Source organism: Cervus elaphus, chromosome 24 (genome assembly GCF_910594005.1).
Source record: "Cervus elaphus chromosome 24, mCerEla1.1, whole genome shotgun sequence".
Lineage (NCBI taxonomy): Eukaryota > Metazoa > Chordata > Mammalia > Artiodactyla > Cervidae > Cervus > Cervus elaphus.
In genome coordinates this window covers 37,822,049-37,834,122 of record NC_057838.1, presented here as the reverse complement: position 1 = coordinate 37,834,122, position 12,074 = coordinate 37,822,049, and the positions used below count along the sequence as shown (strand labels likewise).

The 12,074-nt window shown below is 35.8% G+C and overlaps 1 protein-coding gene across 10 annotated transcripts in view; it reads left to right on the top strand.

Moving 5' to 3' along the window:
• Nucleotides 1-11,744, top strand: part of CHL1 (cell adhesion molecule L1 like) — a 221,787-nt gene extending 210,043 nt beyond the window's left edge. For 9 of the 10 annotated variants that reach the window (XM_043886541.1, XM_043886546.1, XM_043886538.1 and 6 more), the window contains 4 exons: nucleotides 2,278-2,439; nucleotides 3,032-3,163; nucleotides 5,152-5,224; nucleotides 8,107-11,744. In XM_043886541.1, coding sequence (XP_043742476.1) covers nucleotides 2,278-2,439; nucleotides 3,032-3,163; nucleotides 5,152-5,224; nucleotides 8,107-8,323 — 584 coding nt within the window. In that variant the 3' untranslated portion in view covers nucleotides 8,324-11,744. The remainder of the gene's footprint in view (nucleotides 1-2,277; nucleotides 2,440-3,031; nucleotides 3,164-5,151; nucleotides 5,225-8,106) is intronic. The other variant, XM_043886547.1, reaches the window with a different exon arrangement.
• Nucleotides 11,745-12,074: the final 330 nt, after the last annotated feature.

Sequence of the window (12,074 nt, the reverse complement as noted above, 5' to 3'; positions counted from 1 at the left end):
CATAGGACATATATTGCAGTGTACTTAAGTTCATGAATCACTATGAAATGAATGTATTTGTGTGACTGGTTTTGCTGTGACCTTTGCCAGTTTGTTTCTTCCTCTCATTTTGTTACTACTCAATGTAAATACTGAAGAGCTTATGTTTTCCTAAGAGTTCCTATATACTCAGTACTTTCTTATATGGGGAAATGTGTATATGTACATATGTATACACACACACACACATACATACCCAAAATAGTTTCTCTCAAAACTTGAAATTGTTCCCAAGGATGAATTGGACACCAAGTGAACTGAAGAACTTATTTACCTACTTTTAAGTGGTAGGCTTAAAGATGGTGGTTGAAAACACTCTAGTAACTAAAAGGTTTTTATTTGTCAAGAGTTCAAATGGTTAACAAGTGTCTGCCAGCAAGAAAATAAGGCAGAATAGTGGTAATCTAAATATGCAACTGTAGTATTTTCTAAAACAGAGTTTAAGGCCTGGGGAGGGTTACTTTTATTTAAGGACCAACACTATAATATATATCAGAAATGCTAGTCCCATTTCTGGCGATTAGCAGCATGTAAGAAAAAAAAATCACAAAATTACCTTAATAGTCATGCATTCTCGTATATATGAAAATATTGGCAAATTTGGGCTGGTTGCATTGATAAGTTGTTTTCAGAGGGTGGAAAATGCTGTTTATGTGACTATACAAATGATGCTACTCTCTTCTGCAAATTCAATGTATAACTAATGTGCTTGAGCGTCTGACAGCCTATTTCTTCATTCTCATGTCATGATTTGAAAGTGTTTCTTACTAGTATGTTTGTGCTCTTTTTCAGGATTCTGCAATGTCAGCTACTGTCCCCTTACCCTGTTGACACTGAATTCTCTTCTATAGGCCTATATTGCCATATTTACAGAAAAAACTGTCTTTTCCACTTGATTTCAGCATGATCTTTGAAAAAGAAAAAAAAATGTATATTTCTATTGAGAATATCCATCTTGCTATCACTAAATACTCTAAAAATGTTAACTTTTGTGCAAATTGGAATCTGTTTCTGTGTGTCTTTCTTTTCTTTGCTCTGCCTGGATGGCACATTTTAAGGTCATCTGGCATTAAATCAGAGAATGGGATTTGATACACAAGCATTTTTTCCCCATAATTTTCTGGTTGTCACTCTGATTTTCAGGTGGCTTGCATTCCATAATCTAAAAGGGGGAAAAAATTGAGTTAATCAGAAATATTCTTTTTTATGTCTTTACTGGTTGGATTAAAATACTTACTTTGCTCTATTTTTCAAAAGCTTGTGCTACTTAACGGAACACTAAATTTCTGTTTTTCAAAGGCAAAATTAATTGTGTTTTGTTTCAATAGTGTTCAGTCTGGAAGGTTTTCTTCAACTAATATAACTGGTCTTATTTTTCTCACGGTGCCATTTTTAATGTCTTCATGTTATCAGAAACTATATATAATCAATTTTTACTCTGTGGTGAAAAGTTGTACCTAAATTTTAACATGTGACACATTCTCACTTAAAGCCTTTAAAGTTAATTAAAGTTAATTCTTAGCAACATTATGGATCAACAGCAAAATTATTGTAGATATTTTGTTATAATGTCAGAAATTAAATGTATATTTTAATTATACTTGTCATATTTTTATCTGCTACAATATTCTACAATTAATACATTGACGTATATTTATTTTGAAGTGTAAAGTTCTTAAACACTTCAAAAATTTCAATACGTTTCATTTAAAAGAACCTATACACCTGTACTTTGATGTAGCTTAAGTTTGTAGAAATTTCAAACATTTAGTATATGAGCATATTATGCTATTCTATCAATACTTATGAAAATTACCAAGGCAAAGGAAGTAATGTAAAGATTTAAATGCCATATGCTTTCATTTATAAGCCAAAGTCTCCAAATCTGGTTCCTACTAGGTTTGTGAAAGTCCAAATTGCACAAAATGACATTGTATAATTTTTTGAAGTCTGTGTTTGGTTTTAAACCATTCATATGACCACGCAAATTTATAGCATCACTTCATCAACAAGTGTATCATTTTTAAAGGACATGAATTAAGTTCATTTACTCCATTTCAGCATATTAAAAAAGAAAATCTTGAAATGTTCATTTTCTTCATCTTCTGATAATTCAGAACTGAGAAAAAAAGTGCTACAAATGGCTCTCTTATTCATCTCAAATAACAGTACTTTACTTTTCATGTCCTGCTTTTCAGTGATTACAATTCATATGAATTAACTGTGTACGTTTCTTAGGTAAAAGTGTCGGGAAGATATCAGAAGGAGTAAATCTTACTCAAAAGATTCACCCAGTAGAGGCATTTGAGCCGGGAGCTGAACATGTAGTCCGCCTTTTGACTAAGAGTTGGGTTGCTAACAATAGCATTTTTGAAGATGTCATTGAGACAAGAGGGACAGGTGAGAAATAGATCCTGTTCGGAGCCGGTTTAGACACTTCATCGGTGCTCTGCAGATGGTTTACTTTTACATACTTCCTGTGCTGAAAATACAAAGTACATTAGCTGTGAAAACCATAGTTTAAATTTGTGTTGGCACAGCGTTTTAAAATTATCGACAGGAAAAATATCTCACCAACGTCCAGACTTACCTCTTAATTGTTTTTTAGGCAACTACTCTGGTAAAATGTCTGCAGCTAATTAACATGTATTAATAACAAAAACCAAAAGCAAACCCCCAGAGTCTCCTTGGCAATCTGCATGTAACCAAGGCAGCGTGTGCTTTTGCTTGCTTGTTGCTGCTACTCTGCTTATCTTGATCTGTCTACACTGTTTCTCTTTGGTTTTCATCCTCAGAATCAAATGCAATGAATTAACAATTTATCAGGATTCTCCTGATGAACTGTACTGCAAATCACATACCCTCTAGGGCCACTCCAAGGACAAAAGGGATGCTATTTTGTATGTTTAAAAATGATGTTTAATGTTCCCAAGAGGGGCTTAGTTTCAAAGACTGTTTCCCGTACTCAGCGTGCCTTCTCTTTGTGCAACAGAATATGCTGGTCTATACGAGGACATCTCCACTCAAGGCTGGTTTATCGGGCTGATGTGTGCAGTTGCTCTGCTCACACTAATATTGTTAACTGTTTGCTTCGTGAAGAGGAACAGAGGTGGGAAGTACTCAGGTAAAGTTGCTTCTTACTGTGACTTTAAATTTTGCTAAGTAAATTCTACTTACCTGCTTAGGACATCCCAGGTAGCTTAGACGGTAAAGAATCTGCCTGGAATGCAGGAGACCTGGGTTTGATTCCAGGGTTGAGAAGACCCCCCTGGAGAAGGAAATGACAACCCACTCCAGTATTCTTGCCTGGAGAATCCCATGGACCGAGAAGCCTGGCGGGCCACAGTCCATGGGGTCGCGAACACTCAGACACGACTGAGCACTTTACACTTTCACATTTTACATTTAATTTCTAGACCTTCGTAAGAGACATCTTCAATTGTTTTAATTACACATTAAAGTCTATTTATATTAGTACATTAGTTATACTATATATATAATGATAGTATAATGGTAGATATACTATAGTATATATACTATATGATATACTATATAATGATATATATACTATAGATATATACTATAGTATGATAGTATAATGTATATATACTATATATACATTAGTTATATAGTGTACTGAAAGGAAAAGAAATTTTTTCTATTAACTAACCAAAGGGTATATGTATGGTCAAGAAAATTATTTCTAGGTAGTTACTTGTTTTATGAATGAAAGTATTTCATCTTTTTTAAATGAAGTATTCATTTCTAGTATATAAAATAAGCTTTAGTGAGGCATATAATACTTCCATGCTTCTATTTTCTATCTGTAAAATATCACAGATGTTAGGGAGACTTACTAAATCACACACATATATTTTAATAGTATGCCTCTCTACAAATTCATGACCCAGAGATATTTTGCACTAGTACATTCTAATAGTAGTGGCTTCACTAGTCAACTGTGTTAACTTAACCATTTCTGGGAATTCATCCCTTATTCCTCTGATATATATCAGGTATAATACCTCTTGAATTAATGGTACATAAAGTATAAATAAAAATCATCCTAGTAATAGCTGGCTTTAACTTCATTCAGTTTTCAAATGTATTTTATCTTTTTAGATATATACATATTTTGTTGTTACTATTATTTTTTCTGAGTATTCATGATGCTTTTATAAAGGGGGGAAAGATTTACATCCCAGTGCTATTTGTTTGTTGTTGATCAGATCAGTATGAAACTCTTTACTGGCTTCTGATTCATCTAGTATATGTTTTGGGGAGCCCATTAGGTATATTGAACAATCAAACCAGAGAATAATTACTAAATTGTTGTAACATTACATAGAATGCTTATGTAACTATACCTCTTTTCTTGTGAAGACTGAATTTTTATGAATTAGAGTTTCAATGACTAATGGATATTCTAGGTAAGTAACTGAAAACTGTAAAGAGACATAGCATTTCCCTTTGAATATATGCAACAAACTGTCCTTTGTGAAGTGTTACCTTATCCAGATTCTGAAGGAGTTTCTTCAAATTGTGCTCTTAAACACAAGTCAGCATTTCACACTGTAGGAAAACCAAGAGAAATTCTCATCTCTCTGCAAGTAAGTAGTAAAAGGTGACATGACAAGGGATTTTAGTTCGAGTTTTCTGAGCACAGTGAGGCAACAATCTTTGTCTTCTATCTCCCACTGTTTAGAATAAATCTAATTTAACCTATGGTATTATAGACTTGAATAGATTATTGAGGCAGTTTGGAGTAAGAAGAGAACAATCAAATGATCGACTTAGTTCTTTAGTTTAACAACATAGATCTGATACCAGCCAATGGCATTTTCAAAAAGTTTAGCATAGTAAAATGTACATAATTTGGTTTTCATTAAGAGACTAACTAGGTTTGACTCTTTCATTGAGACACGTTGCCCACATAATACTAAATTCATATGTAACTGCACCAGGCTGTAACTCTGATAACAAAGAGGTAAAACATGAGTGAATGGGTACAAACACAAAACACTCGACTTATTAACAGTGCTTTGAAGATCTAGGTCTTTAAAAATGACTCGTATTATCCTCCACCTGTTTGTGTTTTGTTTTTCTTTTTAGTGAAAGAAAAGGAGGATCTTCATCCAGACCCTGAAGTTCAGTCAGCAAAAGATGAAACCTTTGGAGAATATAGGTAAACATTACACTCCATTTAAAAATGTATCAAAGCATATATCCATCACGTTAAATAAACTTGCTTTTTTTATATTTTCATTTCTCCTTAAAGCTTACAGGACTACATTTTAACACCCCTATAAAGAATAGTGATACAAGTGATTGATAGCAGTTACACCTCACACCTCCTCACACAGACATTTGGTTGCTATCTAGGTAGACTCTGTGTGCTAGGACACTTTCCTTGAAAGGTGTTATGCAAATGACAATATTGTTATTTAGAGATTATCTATATAAAACAGGTAAAATATCTCATAGTCACTCCTCACCGTAGCCATGGTAAACTCAGGTTGTATTCAGTGTATACCCATAAACATGTATTTTGTGTACCTACAAAGGTGATTAAGTCACAAACCATGTCCTCAAGATGAACCTAGTCTGTGTGTGGGGGGGATTATCTATGCAAATGATTGTAATTAATTAAAGAGAATAGGAGCAAAAAAGAGAGCAATTATTCCTAAGATGAGCTCTGCTAAGAGTTCATCCGAAGAAGGTTAAGACAGCCTTTAAAGGATGAAAAAGATTGTGTCACTCTTAACCCCTGGACCAAACTTATACAAGTGTGCCAAAATGGGAGAAACGGAAGAAATCTGGTAGGAGCTAAGTGCCTCTTGAGGGGGTGTTATCCTTCTCACTCTCTCGCTGTCACTGTGCATCTCCACCTTTCCATCACCCTCTTCTTTACTTACCTGTTCTTGTTGAGGACGCTGCTGTTTTCAGTCAGGGGCTCTGGCAGCTTCCAAGCATATATGATCATTAGCACACAAGAACAGGATCCATATTACAGAGCAGACTCGTTGGCTCTGACTGGCCCCTGCCCTGGATCCATCATTATAAACAAAGATATGGAATATTCTCATTAGCTATCCTGCATTAACTTATGGGGGCTTCCCAGCTTGCTCAGATGGTAAAGAATCTGCCTGCCAATGCAGGAGATGTGGGTTCAGTCCCCAGGTTGGAAGGATCCCCTGGAGAAGGAAATGACAACCCATTCCTGTATTCTCGCCTGGAAAATTCCATGGACAGAGGAGCCTGGCGAGCTACAGTCCATGGGTGTTGCAAAAGAATCAGACACGATTCAGAGGCTAAGCACGCACATGTGCGTGCGCACACACACACACATTAACTGATGTACCTCTGAACCTCATGGTAAGCTCTCCTCGGCTCTATACTTATTTTTCTTTCCTCTATTTAGGAAATACTCTTTATACTTTGATATTTTTTGGTAAATGACTTCAGATACTTTCTAGGAAAAGGAACATTAAAGGGTGAAAGGAGGGAGTAAGAAAACTTTAAAAAATTTTACAAACTAGAAAACTGTGCCTCAAATCCCACAAGGCAAGGGTCCTTGAAGATCTATGGCAACGGTTTAAAATGCTTTTGAAAGACATATTACTTGTTCAATTTTATAAGGAAAAACACTGAAGACATGCCTTATTCAAAACTCATTCCCTCATGTTTTGCGGCTGCTCTAAAAAGACAGGTAACACCACCCCCTGCACTATCTCACCTGGCATCTAGTTTAGAGTAGTTAATAGTTTTCATCACCTTTCCTCAAAACTACGTGTTTATCAGGAAGATTATTCCAGGGGACAGTAACATACGTGAATTCTCATCTTTCCAGCTTCTGGTAATAGTTTCTTTGCTATCCCGTTGCCTGGTCTGTAAGGTAATGCCACATTTGGTCTTTTAGTTTTCTTCTTATTTGTTTTTGTAACTGGAGCATCCTAGGTCAGGAAACAGTTATTGTTAGAGTCAGGGCAATCTGAGTTATGCTGCTAGTGAAAACAACTCCAGATATTTTTCTTTCTCACGTTGTGTGTCCCCATCCCTGTGTGCACCAGAGATGGCTCTGGCCGTCTTGGTCAGTGAGGAGCACAGCTGGTAGGTGAGGATGCCGGGTGACCACAGCAGTGGAACTGGAGTATGGCGCGTGGAGCACCAGCTCTAAAGTGACACGTCACCCCTGCTGACTTTTCTTTGGCCGAAGCAGATCATACGGCACTGCCTAACACAGAGGGCAGTGAAGTACCATCCTGCCCTGCTTCTAGAAAAATTGAGATAATGGGACGATTTGATGGACACCACCAGCTACTAGCCCATTCTATAAAGTGCTCATCATGTGCTAATTAATTTTCCCCCAATTTTTCCTTCTTAGAATTTTATAAAATCTTCTAATTTGGTACACAGCTTTATTATGTGATCGAAGTTAGTATTTAAAAAAAAAATCCTCAGCTAGAAATTAAGAAAACTATCATTTGAAAGACAGTTTACTAACTTAGAGTTGGATTTGTTGAAGAATGAAACTCAGAGCATAAATGCAGGATAGTTGTAGCGTTCCTGTTCTAAAAATGCCAGCTATTCTTTTTCTAATTTAACAACCCTGAGTTTATAACTGTATTGAAGTTCTTCGGTTACAAGAAACAGAATTCGATTGATTAACCTGGAGGAGAGAGACATTTTTGGAAGGATCTGGAAAAATATAGAGGATCAAAGGTAGAGGGCAGCTATCAAGCTTTGATGACCAGGAGTTCTAAAAGTTCCTGAAAGTGAAGGAAATCACTTTTGTTCTCTATGTACGTAAGCAGATTGAATATCTGCATGTCTCAGTTTTAAAGGGAAGCAGGAGTGTTGTGAATAACAGAAAACTTTCTGTTATTCAGCGTAACACAAACTGGTAATGTCTTTCTAAACATTTCATTATGAAAGGGTCATTTAGGATCTGTCTTCAGTGCTAACATGACTGTTTGGAAAATTTCAAAACCTATTAGCATTTTAGCATGAGTCTTGAATTTCATGAATATCTCAGATTTTGTCAAACTATTCTTTTTGATTTTCTAGTGACAGTGACGAAAAACCTCTCAAAGGCAGCCTTCGGTCCCTTGCCAGGGATATGCCGGCCACAGAGAGTGCCGACAGCCTAGTGGAGTACGGAGAAGGTGACCACGGTCTCTTCAACGAGGATGGCTCTTTTATTGGTGCCTATGCCGGGTCTAAGGAGAAAGGATCTGTGGAAAGCAATGGAAGTTCCACCGCAACGTTTCCACTCCGAGCATAAACAGAGCGCGTGGCAACAAACCAGTGGTTCACACCAACCTTCCAGATTTAACTGTTCAAGGGAACAAGAACTTCCTTATAGAATAGAAACATTCTGGCAGAAGCTTTCACCCAGAATTCAATCATCCTGCAACTCTGTTAAGAAAAAGAGCACTGCCTTGAAAAAGTGAAAATACCTAGCACTATAGGCCTGTAGTTTGTTTTTGTTTTTTTTTCAGATGCTCAAAGTGCAAACCACGAAAACAAATCCTGTATTTAGGTTCACCTCAACTGAATCCAAAGTCTATCCGGTGCAATGCGTACCTGCCTGGTTCCACTCTTCACTGTGTTTGCATAGATGTTGCTGCCTTCTGGGTTTTCTGCATATGCACATGTGTACTCAGTCTCAGAGAACTGTCTGGGACTTCACTTCATGACAGGTTAAAAGATGGTAAGCCACCTGGTTATTTAAGCTGTAAAGAGGAATATGAATGTCTTATTAAATAACACTTCATTGAATATATATAGTCTAAATTTATTATTTAAAACGTTACTAGCAGAAGTCTTAGGTGAACAATCAACTAGTATTTATTGAGCTCCTAACTCTTTGCCCAGAGATGGTCTTGCTTAAACAGAATTCTTTCAGTTTCAACATGAACTTAGTTTCTGTCAGTTATGACACCTAAAAACATCTTTGTTTTTTATGGTTTTTTTGGACTCAATTCAGCTGCAAAAGAAGCAGTGGTCAGAAGGTTATCTTACGAAAGAACAGGCAAGAGAGGTGTCTGTGATGCTGGGGTCTGATAACTGTATCTATTTGATATCTCATTCCTAAATTGACTGCTTTTACCTTTTTTCTATGTTTGTATAATGGTATGTTCCATATATTTCGTGAATGCATTGTACATATTATGTTAATATTTACACAGTTTAAAATAGAGATTGTTTTATTTTGAAGTGAGAAAAAGAACATTAACAGGCATGTCTGTACAGCTAGAGTATATAGTAATATACCATGGACCATGATGAAAATCAGTCCACAGCTATGACCAATAACATGAGATTCCCAAACTGACGACTCTGTACAAAGCATTTGGATTTTGTTCTTATATGCTTTTCCAACAATCTCAAAATAAAATATCATATAAATATTGAGGGGAATGTTTTCATATTTTTTAAAGTAAATTTTCGTTGTTGAGTGTACTCCTACCCCAGCCTGCCAAAAAGAAAATCCGTTTATAGTGTAAATTCCTATACATACGTTTGCCTATATCACATTTTAAGAATCTTCAGGGTGGGATATTTTTCTGTGTTCTCCTTCTGTCAAAGCTAGTACAAGTTTAGAGAATTTATTTCCTGGCATGTGAGCTACTCGTCCTTCTAAAATTGTACATGAGAGCGGTTTAGAAATACTAGGAAGGGCTGTGCATGTGTGTCAGTAAAATTCAGTGTCGAGCTTCTCATTTTATGGAAATGTTTCTTAACCTTACCATTAAATCCTTAAGTATATTTCTGAATTATGTTTACGTGAAACCAGCTCATTTTTGAACTCTACCCATTGGCAGACATTGTTCAAGCCTTGACTTTTATTCCTGTAACCCACTCTCTTTCTTGTGGACCAAAACGAGGGACTGTGTATAATAGTCAAGCAGTAATCCACGCTGAATATCTAATTATCATTTTAAACCTTGTGTGTCCTCCCAAATGGAGAGGCAGCAAAAAAGAATGTCTTACTTACAACAACACTTGGTGGGCTCAGGACTTGACCACACTTCTGATGTAAGGATTTCCAAAGTGGGAAGGCTCTGTGGTCCTCAAGCTGGGTATGAGGAGCCACATACCCATCCAGCACCTTGAGCTTGATCCCCATCTAATTTTAAGGCAGAGCTTTTCTCAAGGAAGAGTCATCATGTTCTGACTTACCTGGGGGGAATTTCTGGTCCTCAGCTATCAATGCGGCCAAGGTTAGGACTCCTCCCTGAGTTTAGTTCCTCTGGTATCCTGGTTCCTCATCTTTGTCATCAGCTGAAAAGGTTTCTGCAGGTTGGACATAGTCTCAAAAATGCATTAGGATTAATATAAATTTAATCACCTTTCAATTAGAAATGAACACAAATGATGTTTTATTTTCCTGGATCATAGAGTTCTTTAACTTGTGAGCAATAAGCATGTTCCTGCTCATATTTTCTGAATGTCCCAAACATATGGATTTGAAAAACGAGATTGCTTTAAGATTGCCTTTAGCTATGACTCTTCATTACCCTGTTTCAATAGCATTTGGTTTCTACTGGGAATCTGCACAGAAGGAATAGGTCTATGACTCACTTTCTCTAGCCTACAGCCAATATTATTTCAATGTAATAGATTGTATATAATCTCCAGGATTGATGGTGGGGTCAGTTCCTAGGGAGCTGTTCAAGGGTTAGGAAAACGCAAGTTCTCTTCCTGGTTCCAGCACTGATGTTGTACGTAAACCTTAGGCAAGTTGCTTGACCCCTTTGCTTCAAACTCTCTCAATTTTAAAGTGCTAACGATTATCTCAGTTACAGGGTGTTATTTTGTATGAAGAAAAATTTGAAAATGATAAAAGCTAAGATGCCTTCTAACTTCATAAACAAACCTATAATCTAATGATACGTCAAAAAGTCACTCCACACATACCAACTTTTTTCCTGTGAACACATAAATATATTTTTATAGAAAAATCTACAGGAAATAAATCTACTGTTCAAATGAGCAGTATGGTTTGCACATGCCATCCAAAATTATTAATCAGAAGGAAATTAAGCAGGGTCTTTGCTATACAAAAGTGTTTTTCACTAATTTTGCATGTGTTTATAAGAAAATGTGAATTTGGTGGGTTTATTCTGTTGGTAAAAAGGCATCTGATATTTTAGATGTATCCATATTTATAAAAGTGTAAAGCACAATGGAATTATGCTGGAAGTCTCAAATAATATTTTTCCTACTTTATATTCATGGAAGAGATGAGCTAAAGAGAGAACAATAATGAGAAATGGTGGTGTGTTTTTCTAAGCATTTAAGACATACTTGCCAATTGAAACCCTAAAAATGTTTACATGTCATTAAGGTTTGATTCTTGTAATAATTTTAAATTGATTATGAATGGATTGGGTTTGTAATCTGTGCTAGTATGTATCCTAGTTCCCATAGTGAAATAAGTAGGGTTGTGCCAAAGCTTACTTTGTTTATATCTTAAATTGTTGGATTACATCATCAAAGCAGATAAAAGATATGCAGAACTGATTTACCTGATTTTCTTCTGGCTAGAATTAATATTCATAGTAGAACCTTATTAAAATGTGTTTGTATTGTAGGTGGTGTTTGTATTATGCTTATGAATATGTATGGTTTAAAAATATTTTCAGTATACAAGAAATTCAACTTTCCCAATAAATGTTCAACTTCACGTACTCTAAAAATGTTTGCTTTTTTTCTATCCACATAAGGAGAGTCAGAATTTACGGATCAACCTTACCTTCAGTTGCCTCTGATCCTGGGATATCTGTAAATGAAGTATAAATTAGTAGAGCATAAAGATATAAGTAAGGTATTTTGATCTGAATGATAATTTTTACAAATAGACCATTTAATATCATCCATATCTACAAACTATAATATGCCAATAAACTCTATAGTTATGATAAATGTAACATTAAGATGAACATATATTCATCTGATTGGTTTTAGGACAATGTGGAAGTGTTCCTTTGCAAGAAAACATCCAATAGGCTGTACTTTCCACCAAGGCT